General features: G+C 36.9%; 1 protein-coding gene across 10 annotated transcripts in view; it reads right to left on the bottom strand.

Annotated features, from left to right (window-relative positions):
- Nucleotides 1-12,411, bottom strand: part of RANBP17 (RAN binding protein 17) — a 371,265-nt gene that overhangs the window by 73,675 nt on the left and 285,179 nt on the right. For all 10 annotated transcript variants that reach the window (XR_011389899.1, XM_051843604.2, XM_070076412.1 and 7 more), the window contains 2 exons: nt 10,074-10,177; nt 4,311-4,399 (listed from right to left, as the gene is read on the bottom strand). Coding sequence is in view for 9 of the 10 variants with exons in the window: in XM_051843604.2 (XP_051699564.1) it covers nt 4,311-4,399; nt 10,074-10,177 (193 nt within the window). In the remaining variant the exon portion in view is untranslated. The remainder of the gene's footprint in view (nt 1-4,310; nt 4,400-10,073; nt 10,178-12,411) is intronic.

The following is a 12,411-nucleotide window of genomic DNA, read 5'->3' as shown; positions in this document are numbered from 1 at the left end:
AATATGGGTTTTTCAAAGTTGAGTTAACTCAACTTTCACTTCTTCTGGGAAGCCTTCCTTCTTTTATCCAAAACACCAAACTCTTCCTCGTATATTGTCATATGACATTTTGCATGCACCTTTGTTGACATTTAATTGTTTATTAGTTTTTCACATACTCATAAGGCTGTGAGCTTCTAAACAGCAATATGTTTTATTCATTCTTGTGCTGCATGTGCCTGGCCTGGAACACTCACAAAAATGCTAGCTGAACGGTGATTTTTTTTCAGATTTGCTTTCTTCCCTATTTTAGTTTGTCCAATGTGATATTGCCAATTATTTTTTTCTTGATTTTGTTAGTCAAATTCACCCATTGATTTATATTACCTATGGAATTCACTTAATATTCAAGGGTCCCAGAAAACTTACATACTTCCAACCATGAAATAAGTTGTCCATAATAAAACATCTTCTTCATTATTCACTTCCTAAACCTGGTGGTGATGAGGACAGCAGAAAATCTCTCTGCCTATTTCCACACGGTCCAAGCCCTACACGATTTGGTAAGATCCAGAGCCTTTCCCAATTCCCCAGCTAAATACAACCATTCTTCCATTTTATCTATGGCACTTTTCTAGATTTTATTATAAGTCATTTATATAGATATCTAACTGACTCCATTAAATTATAAGCTCACTCTGGGTAGGATTTGTGTTGATGTAATCTATATCCCTCATGAAATCTAGTACATTGGACTGAGGAGGCCTAATTTGTTGAATAAGTGAGTAAACAGGATTCCTTTGTCTCATTACATATTAGGGAAAGGAACAGCAGTGGAGTATTTACTTTCTGCCAGACATTGTAATAAGCCCTTTACATGATCACAGACGCAGACACTCAACATTTCCCGCAACATATCAGTCAGACAAGTATTCACAGTCCCATTACACAGAAGAGAACACGGATGCTGGGACACTAACTTACCCAAGATCCACAGGTTGTTGAGTGGTGGAACAAAGACTAAAGACTGAGAATACCCCCTTTCAAAGTTTGTGCTCTTTCACATATCTCATTGTTTGGCCTTGTCTTTGTATAATATGTTTACACACACTGACAAACAGCCCCGACTGCCTGGCTCAAAAGTGAGCTCAAAAGTCTTATGAGTATTAGGAAAACAAGAAGACCCAGTGTGGGGGCCGGCGCTGTGGCACAGGTTAATCCTCCACCTGCAGTGCCAGCATCCCATATGGGCGCCGGTTTGAGTCCCTACTGCTCCATTTCCGATTCAGCTCTCTGCTACGGCCTGGGAAAGCAGTAGAAGATGGCCCAAGTGCTTGGGCCCCTGCACCCATGTGGGAGACCCAGAAGAAGCTCCTGGCTCTGGATTGGCCCAGCTCTGGTCATTGCAGCCATTTGGGGAGTGAACCAGCAGATGGAAGACCTCTCTCTGTCTCTGCTTCTCTGTCTGTAACTCTGCCTCTCAAATAAATAAATAAAATCTTAAAAAAAAAAAAAAAAAGACCAGCATGAGGAAATAATGTCATACACATTCCTTTCCCCACCCCAACCCCCAGCTTCCCTCTGGAGTCTTGATACTTCAGCCTCGGTGTGATCCGAGAAAAGTTTAAACGAGGTGATTAACTGCACTGTAAGGAAAGGTGTTTGCTTACTGCTGTGTTCCTACTATAGGAGCAAAGAAGTAAATCAATGATCCTCCTTCAATTCTCCAGTCATGGAAACTATTTGTCAAGATGGTTGCTATGTAGTTTCAGGCAATTTAGTTTTGGGAGGACACAGTGATAAGCAATGTAGTTTGTGTAGCAGTTAATGCAGTCAGTATTTACAGAAATGTTTCTGAATTAAATAGCTAACCACTAAAATACCATTTTATCAAATAATCGCCATAAATAAAATGCATTTTGACTTTAAGATGACATGTACTCTTATAGGATGTTTCTTCTGCATACTAAGGATTGTATAACAAATTAAAGAACATAACACTTATGTGGATAAAAGGCAAATAAACTTTCCCCAGCAGTAATGTGGGAATCATCACTGACGGTTTGACATATCAATATTTCAGGAAGAACAAATGACTTTCATATCCATGTTATTTTTATCATATATTTATTCATTTTTGCATTACTTTAATACTTTGGAAAGAATCTGTACTTTATCACCTGAAACTGCTTAAAGTATTTTGAAATATTTTAATAAAGCTTTTTGAATTATCAAATAATGCAACTTTTAAACAAATTTTACTATTATTATAAATATTTGCTCTTCATCCCTTGCCCAAAGGAGAACTATAAATCTTGTCTCAACTGAATGAACACCATTTATCATATTCATTTCGTTGTCAATACAATTATGAAAAGCCTTTGGCCTTTTCCCAAGGAAGCTGATTTGCTACTGAAACTCAATTATTATAAGCAAGGCCAGTACCAAACCACCCTATTTGGCAATCTAACATAGCTTCCTGCATAACTGACACTTCGCCCTCCGCCCCTGACCCTAATAACGTCAACATCTATGGTCAAATGGAGGAGACAATGGTTTCTAGTTCAAAACAAAACATTCAGTCCCAACATTTTCCATTTGCTATTTTCTGCCATCTGCTGGACAAAAGTTTTATTTCAAATAAGTGTCAAAAAGAAGGAACTGAGATAGGAAATGGGAAATAGACTGAATTAAAAATAATCTTCTATAAATTTTGGTCAGTATCAATTATGGCAGATATTTCTAGTAACAATGAGTGGGAAGTTTCTGATCACGATTCAGTTAAAATTGCAAAACAGGGCAACATGAAATGCTAATTGCTGGACAGTCTAGAGTTCTACCTGGTTTTCTACAACCACATCAACTTTAAAGTGTCAAAACTAGATTTTGTGATTTTTTTCAAATGAAAGTTTTGGCTTTTGGAGATGCTTAGAGAAATTAAAGGGTCATGTGTAATTCTAGTTTGTCCTTCGTGTACATTACATGCTGATATAAAACATGTACATGACTCCTCAAAGACAGAAAAATCTCTCTAACCTTTCCTCGGCCACATAAATCTGATGAAGAGGTTTTAATAGTAATTATAAAGATAGGTCAGTACTCAAATTAATATGCAAGAATTTTCAGTCCTCCCTAAAATATGCTCAGATCCCCATTAGTTATGTTTTTGGTCACAACCGTGGCATGGCAGCTGAAAATTATCTTTTGCATATTATATCTACATATGCATATGATATCTACATATGCATATAATATCTACATATGAAGTAGATATGGCAAAAAAGTTAAAAACTGCCAAATCTTAAAAAAAGTGTCAAAAAAAAGAAAAGTTTTTTTTGCAATCTGATTTATAAAGGAAGTTTGAATTTGAACAAAACAACCGAGAAACAGTGTGACTTTAAAAGGAAATTAGTTTTCTGACTACAAATTTTTTTATGGGCTCTGATGGCTTCACGTACAGAAGGCGTGAATCATTGTATTATACTTAGTTTGACTTGTATAAATTATCACTTCCTATTAGGATTGAAGCTATTCATAAAATACTATTAAAATAATATTAACCATTTATGGATACTGAATTTGTACGAGCCATTATATAAAGTAATTATGTACTTTTGTCATAGTAAGTAATGCTACTGGGCGGTCTCTTTTTGAACACCATGAAACCAAGTCTCAGAGAGGTGAGATGACTTACCCAGGTTTACACAACAAATGAAGAGCTGGGCCTTCAAGTCTGGTCCATCTAACACCAGTCTACGCTCTTTTTTGCTGTTTACATGATGAGGCATTTCTGTGGGGGATTTTAACATTTTTCTGTCTGTAGTAAGCCTTGGCAAAGGTAAATTTTAAATGAAATGACAAATCCTGGCCATTTATCTCTCCCCTTTCGTATCCATTAATATGATGAAAACCTGCAGCATGATGAGTTAAGCCTCAAAGAGATAAAGTGACCTTCTGAGCCTTGCTAATTGAGATGAAGTAGAGATTCAAATCTCCTGGAAAATGCCAAATGGTAGTATTCATTGATCCCAAGTAAAGATGTTAGCCAGATTATCTCTGCAATCCCAGCATAAACAATCGTTTGGGGGAAGTGATTTTTAAGTTGTCAATATTTAATGGCACCAAAAAACTGACCTCTCTGAGCTGGGTCTCCAAATGCTGTGCTCAGTTATCTGCACTGCTGCCACTGTGCTGTAATTTTTAGCTGATTACACATTAGTTCATTTAGCTTTGTTTCCTCTTCCCTACTGTGCCATACTATTAAACGAAAGCGAGGGGCCTGGCATCCCTCTGTGCACAGAGCTGGTATTGTCACAGTGTAATAAGGATACATCCAGTCAAACAGCATGGTGTAGCTGGTCTTTGTGTTCAGTGCAAAGGCAATCCCTCGAAGATCTCTTGCCAGCCCGATCAACATACGCTGTCAGTGGGAAAGAGATACAGTAATTGATTTTCACGTTAGCGCAGAGCAGATGGAGTAATAATCAGGCAATAATGACCACATATCTGATTTTGATTCATTAGCTAAAATGTCTCGCTCAGATCCCTTTCTATAGAAAACCATAGACTCTTTAAACAAACAGAACATCAAATCTGTTCACCAACTCCACTTTGCTTCGTATAAATGGAGCTAAGTAATAATTTCAGTAGCTTAGGAAAATTTAAATTAATACATCTTGTTTCTGAATAATGCTAAAGTAGAAATAAAAATAATAATAAAGCCAGGATCACAAAACAGATATGCCCAGGGTATGCACATTATTTCATAGCAGCAAATCTTAACAATATCAACTTGTATGAAATTAGTCTTTGATAGTTAGTGTCTACCTTGGAAACATATTGGCATCTAAAGATTCCTAATGAATATCTTTAATGACTCTGGATAAAATAAAACTGGCTCAGTGACCCACTGGTACTATGATGTACTCAGAATGACAGTCACATTCCCCAAGCAAGGAAAAGACATAAGAATAAAAGAGTTCTATATTTGATGTCCTAAGGCTTGAATTTGAATCCCAGTTTTATTTAAGACTTAAGGCAAGGCAACTTATCAGTCTCAGTTTTCTCACCTATGAAAGGGGTTAATAATGCCTCTTTCACAGAGGTACTATGATGAATAATTTAAGAAATTCACATAAAAATGTCTAGCCAGAGCCTGATACGCAGCAAGCGTTCCACACACATAAACTTTTAGAGGAAAACAAACAGACCCTTGACTCGCATTCTGGACTCTTAATTAAGCTGTCCTTAGGATAATGCTTGGAAAGATAAAAAGGAAACCCATGAACAGATGCCAGGATGTCAGAACAAAAAGCACAAACAAACATAACTGCAAAACAAGGTGGTTGGATAACTGAGATAAGCAACTGTGATTTCTGAAGATACTGTTTCAGTAGAAATATTCTACCAGAAAGTGCTCTCTAAACTCCTTTTCTTCAGATTTTCTCTTTCTTCATACTTTGGTAATTAATGAAAACCTTTTTAGCAAGGAGTTTAAATTATCATTAGGGAGAAGGCAACACATCCTGATCTTCATCTTAATGACTGAATACCATTTCAAAGTAGCAAATTAGAGTTAAACTGTCGGAAAGTATCTGAAATTTTTCATCCTCCCTACTCTTCCTAAAAGTTGATTTGACTTAACCAGGTGTTGACTACAAGAGTATTTAATTTATGTGTAAGAATGATGGTTTCCTATATTTCTGAATCTGAGAACTCTGAATTTCCGTGTCTGCTTCTTTAAAATGACCTACTTTTTCTCTCATAATCTTACCAGTCCTTGTTTTTCTATAATTGGCCGGCCTCAATGTAGTTACTTCATGTGACCTGCTATTAAAACACCACCAACAGCAACAGCAACAGCAACAGCCAAAAATCTAAATCATTCTGCCTTTTGCTTTTCTTTTACCACCTGGAACTGTTCTCCTCCTTCTCAGCTTTCCACGATCTATGCAGTCTCCCGAACAAAACAGAACCTCTAAGGAGCCTTCCTCGAACAATTCTTACTACTGTGTTTGCAATCTTTCTACTAACAGTCTTTTTGTTCTATTTTTAATTTATGTACAAATACAGGTAAAAGGTGACTCTTCAAATAATCTTAAGTTTCTGCACACGTATAAGATACTCATCACTCAACTCTAAATTTGTCATCAGGAACCATGAGTTTTACTTTCCTTGTGGCTAGTATAAAGGCTCTTAGTAAAATATTTATTGCAGTCTCATTGTACAGAGGTTAATTTTTAGTTGATCATAAATCTTCTTTCCTTAAAAGATGCCAAGGTAATAGAAATGCTTTAACTAACTCAAATCTACAGTTCTTCTGATTGCAGTAAAATGTGGCTATGAAATTGTATCCTACCAATTCATTTCACTTTAGAAAATAGTACAAAGCAGAGGAAACACATGATAACTAAATTTATGTTTTAAATAAATTCCACAGGGTAGGTATATGTGAATAAGATACAAATTTCTTATGCTCAAAATTATCTCTTATCTCAAAGCAGAAGAACAAAGTCCTATAATAATCCACACAGACACACTAGCGTACTAACAGAGTATTTCCTCCATAGTTACAACATACCCTGCTCTGGAATGAGACAGAACCCTGCTAACTAGAAGCTCAATCAGGCTGCTAACTAATCTGGGAGCTAAGAGGTGATCTGATGGAAATTTAGGGGGGGAGGAGCCACGGTTTACCATCTCATTTAGAATAGCACAAAGAGGTCTATTTTTAAAGTTGCCTTTCTCCTATGATTGGTCAACACTAGATTGATCTGAAAATAATTTTAGTAAGGCAATTCTGCGGAGTATGGCAAGTCTGGGGATCTACGTGGATTCCTTTTTTGGACAGTTCAAGGAGAAACTGATGAGTACTTCAGTCCGCTGCACGGTGGAAGTTGTCTGCGTGCCAACTGCGAGACAGATAGGCTGGGAAACAGCTGAAACGTGGCTCCTTCCACCCTGACCCCCAAAACAGGGTTTCTAATGGAAAGTCTGACAGACCCTTTACTGTAGTGGCACTACTGGGGGCGGCTATAATATTATCCTCATAATTCTACTATATAATAACAACAAAGAAAAAGAAGGTGAAGGGTCATTGTGCTTTGTCTTTAGAATTAAGATGGCTGTCTTCATCCTTACAGCATACTCTTAATTCTGGAGACACATCTTAATAACCTCTAAATAGTTCCAACAAAAGAGCCGTGTCAGAGGAATGAGCAGGCCCCAAGGTGTTTCAACTGGAGTGTTTTCATCTGCCTTTATTGCTCTATCCCTCTCCAGAATTAAGGCAATAACCTGTGATAAATTATTCAGGAACTGCTACAGGGATCAAAGCAAAATCATTCTGTTAAAGTGCTGTTTGCAACATTTGGCACTTAGTGCGAAAACTTTTAATGTGCGCATGCTGAAAATCAAGGATTTTAAATAATTTAACATTGTGGAGTTTTCACGAAGGGACTAAAGATAGCAGGTTCCTATTTAACTGCTCCTCTTCCTCTGAGAAGCTTTCATTCATTTTCCTTGAAACCTCTGACGTCATGGCCAAATCACAAATGCTGCATGAGTCAGGGGAGTACTAGGCTATATTTCACAATGGATAAAATTATAGCAGGGAAACACATACTCTGAAATAATACTCCAGAGCTAGGATTTGTCACAGCATTTTCTTTTTTCCCCCTTTACTTGGAGAGCAAAACCCAAGACAAAAATTCAATGTTCTCTTCAATTTCATTAGGACTAAGTAAGAAAACAGAGCTATAAATTTAAGAGTTTCGCAGCCTTTTCTCTCCTCACAACCATATTTCAATTTGGCAACACAGGTCCTTAATGTTTAAGTTCATGTTGAAATCTGCATTTGAAAAATATCTACAAATACAGAGTAGAAAATCCTGGTAAGGACTGCAAATTAAATGAATTTGGCAGTCCTGCGGCATTTTCATAGAGATATTTTAACAGCATCACCTCCTGTGGGTTGGAATACTAAATACTTTATTGAGGAACAAAACAGAACTGTTTTTATCTCTGGTACTTGCAAAATGAAGTACCTGAAAGCACTTTTGCATGTATTATTTATTCATCATGATAGAAAAATAGCCTTAACCTAATAAATTACATTTAAAAGCATTTAGTGCAAAAGTTTTGTTTATGATAGAGCAACAGATTTAGTTCTTTATCGGTAGCTTAAAGCACCAAGTTTTCTTTATACAAATTAGACAGATGGTGCTTACAGTAGAATTTACTAAAGGTCTGTCACAACAAATGCAGCCAAGCTGCATATTTAATCACTGCAGAATCTTGTCTACCTGCAGCTGCCAACTGCTAATCCAATTTCCCTGATAAATGTGGCAAGAGACACGATCAGCAATAAAGAGCATCTAACTCCATTTTCCTGCAGGGCGTCTTTTGATGAACATTTAGGACGGAAGCACGGAGTGCACTGTGTGGCCTTGGTTCGTGGCAGCTGCATGCATTCTGAGGCACAGTTCTCAGGTTACTCACTTAATTCTGCCACTATCATTACGTTGCTATTGATCTCAGTAGCTGTTGCCTACACAGCATTACTCTAGATGAAGCTGAATCAGGCAGTTATCATGCATCAAACTTGCTCAAAAGCCTGGAGATTTCCCCTTAATTACTTGTGATTTTATTTGCAAATACCGTTAAAGTGTAATCAAGCAGTCACTTTCCAGGGTCGTTAAGAACTTGCTGGTTTAGGGATATATCACTGGAACTCCATTAAAAATGACTCTGGGAAGATGGTTTCTATCAAACTAGATGGGATTACATCAAAACAGGCTTGCAATATAATGAAATCTTCAAATGAGACAAATGTAATTTTTATAAAGATGGTGTTTTTCAACTTCACTGCTTCTTTGTGATAAAGGGCAGCAATCGCCATTTTAAAGCTACATAGATACAGCTGATCATTAAAAATATCTGGAAGACATCTAAAAAATACAGCTAACCTGCATGGAAACTCTGGTGAAGAATTTCAGCAAGACACAAACACAAAGAAAATCTGTCAGATCTTTTTTGGTTTCAAATTTCTATGACCTTGCAGCCTGATAAAATATTCACTTCAAAAGCTGAATTTTTAAATTCAAACATATACCATTTGGCTAATTATTTTTTTGGTAACAGATTTACACAAAAATTCATCAAATGTAATAATTTTTCTGCTTGGTTTCCTATTGCTATTTTTCTTTTTGGAGAAGAGAGGAAAAGTCACACAAAAGATGGTTAATACTTTCAATGTATATTAAATAACAATAAAATATGACCCAATCATCACCAACATAGGTGCCTATGTCCTCTGGAGTGCATTTATTAGTCTTTTAAAAATAATAATCAGTGTCAGCCTATTTAATATAGCCTGGATACATTATAATTTCAGGAGCTACTGTTTCTATTTAGCAGAGCTTGTGCCTCCCATCCCCCACATTAAATATGGGGCTGTTTTGTCACAAACAGCGTGCTACACTTAAGGATTTTACTAATAAAACATAATGTTGTCTAAGATATTATGACTGTTGCCACAGCTGAACTGACTTGTCAAATCAATCCTAATATGGCTCCCACAGGCACATAAAAACCTTATTTAGCTATCAGTTATCCTAATCACTTTGTTCAGTTTAAGAATGCAATACTTCAAGACCAGCTCCTATTTATACATATATGCCTAGCCATTTAATAAAGTCTTGATTTATATAAATTCTTGTTTAAAAAAATATTTAGAGATGTAGTGTTTTAGCATGTGTATGTTTGTGCATTCCTCTATATAGATGTTGAAACATTTAGTGCAGGGTAGATATTTATCATGCAGTACCATGAGAAATGTTTTATTAAAGATGGTAACTGCCATAAGAGACATACCTGTGCCATTTAATTATGAACGGAATGTCCAAAACCATTCATTGATCTTAAAGTCCATTTATGTAAGAACCTAGGAAAATCCATCTATGAAAGACATATGCAATTAGGAATGCAGGTCAAAGGAGGCGTGGAGTAAACACAGATATGCAAAACTCTTTTCTGGATCTCGACATTCTAGAAAGAGCGCAAGTGTCTTTCCTCATGCTTGGAAACAAACCCACCTTCACTTCTTCCTGTTTAAAGTTGTTGTTGAATATCTGTAATACTGTTTCAAAAGAGACTGTAAGAGGCAGCATGAAATTTTCAAATTCATCTTCATCTTCGCCTATCAGAGAAACAAAAGGGTCACCATGGTTTAAAATGCATGCTATTGTACATTGGCCCCAATGCCCAGTGTTTCACTGAAGCTTAGAAGTCTTCCCAACAAGGGGTCAGGCTGTATTCACATCCAGGCCACATTTTGTGCTCTGGCTCATTGAATATTCTGGTCTTTTGCCTACTCTTTTACACCAAATGAAATAGCAAAATTACTTACCAGCCATTTTTCCCCCCTAGCTCTTTATTGGAACTAACAGATTCTTGCCCCAGGCACCTCAGCCCTTTTGCTTCTAGGGCCCCCAGAGCTTCCCTAATGCCTCAAGGAAGGCCACTTTTCAAAGCCTCAGAGACAAGGGTCTTTCTTTCCCCTTCTCTTTAGGTGCCAAGGCCCTAGAGGGCTCACAGACTCAGGTGCCCAGATAGCGCTCCGTTATTATTCTTTTATTTATATTCTTTTTTTTTTAAAATTAATTTATTAAATAGGCGGCAGGGAAACTTTTATCTGCCAAAAAGGATAGGGCCTCTCATGGATCATTTGGATTTTAACTACATTTCCTCTTGGGCTAAGCTTCCTTTACTTTATAGATAAAGGAGTCAAAAGATATTTCCCATTAATTGTTCATTTTAAAGGTAGACTAGTTTCCTTAAGAATTCTGTCAAAACAGAATCTTCACACATAGATATGCACAAATGATAATTTTTATACAATTTTTTAAAAAGAAGTTCCTTTTAAATGTGCTTGGATTCTCCCATTCATCCTATGTCAAAGGAAGCTAGGAGCTTCCTTTTTGGTGTTTTAGTGTTGAAGAAACAAGCAGAAAAAAGTGAAGTGTTTTGCTTAAGATGGCCTGATTAGTTGTAGGTAGAACTATATGATTCAGACCCCCTGATTTCCTACTCATCTCAAGCGAGCTTTAGAGAAGAAAAAAGATTTTAGAGAAAAGACCAGTGGTCCTCAAAATTTGGTTCTTGACCCAGGAGCATCAACATCACTGGGGGACTTGTTAAATGCAAATTCCCAGGTTCTATCCCAGACCCAAGGGAACAGAAACTCTGGGGGCACTGTCCAGCAATTTGTTTTAACAAGGCCTCCAGGTGATTCAGATCTCTACAAACATCCGACAAACACTGAACTATATATATCGTTGCACAGTAAGAAAACTACAGCCCAAGATCATTCGCAGAGGATCACTGGTGGAATCGGGATCCTTTGATTCTTAAGGAATGCCTGATCAGCTGAACCTTCACTTCTCGTGATTTCTCTCTTCCTTTCAACCTTACATGGTTTGTTTCAGGAGTCCAACAGAATAAGGAACTTGGCTTTATTTGCAAAGAGATGCCGAAAGGTCAACGAATCGGTGCTGTTCAGGACCAGGCTCAGGGTCTTGGATGAAGAGTAAGAGCTGAACAAACTATAATCTCTGCTGTGTCAGCTGACTTGCAACCAAATTCTTAGATTCGCCCGTTCTGTCAACTGGTAATAACAGAACTATACAGAAGCTATTATTCTGCAAGGCCCAGGCCAAACGCCAGACTTCCTAATGTCTGAGCTAAACTCTTCCCACTTTCACTGCAAGTATTTTCCCTTTTCTCTTTGGTTTTCCATAGCATTACGTTGGACTATAACATCATTTTGCCTTCAACTGCAGACATTTAAGCATATATCTAATACTGCTGCTACTATTGTAACATCACCAAGATCATACCACTACTACCACCATTTGATCAGGATTACTGTGGGGATTAAATGAGATAAAATTTACAATGTGTATATATGCGAACTACTAATTCTACCAGCCTACACTGAGAATACCTTCACCTTAGCTTCTTGAAGAGCAGAAACTGTGTAACTTTATGGTTTTCTGTGAAAGAAAATGATGCAGGACCCTATAGTAAACAGGCTCAAGTATCTGATTCCAACCTGTATTTGTACTGTTTAGTTTACTGTATAGTAATGTACAGTTTACTAACTTTATAGTTTACTACCCACTGAGTCTCAATTTTTTACCTATAAAGTAAGGATACAATATCTCTCTTTGAGGGTTGTTATGAAGATTAAATGTTATAATCCGTGACAAGTAGAAGATGCTCAATAAGTAGTCATGGTGGCACTAGTATTACAGTATTAGCACTAGAACAGTGCCTGGCATACTCATATATTAGGGAAATACTGTGTTTAAGTGAAAAGTAGTTGCTCAACAAAGGTAAGTTTTATTTATGTTTTTGATGTTTATTTCATCT

Source organism: Oryctolagus cuniculus, chromosome 6 (genome assembly GCF_964237555.1).
Source record: "Oryctolagus cuniculus chromosome 6, mOryCun1.1, whole genome shotgun sequence".
Lineage (NCBI taxonomy): Eukaryota > Metazoa > Chordata > Mammalia > Lagomorpha > Leporidae > Oryctolagus > Oryctolagus cuniculus.
The sequence above is the reverse complement of the archived record's forward strand: the minus strand, read 5'-3'. Positions and strand labels throughout refer to the sequence as shown.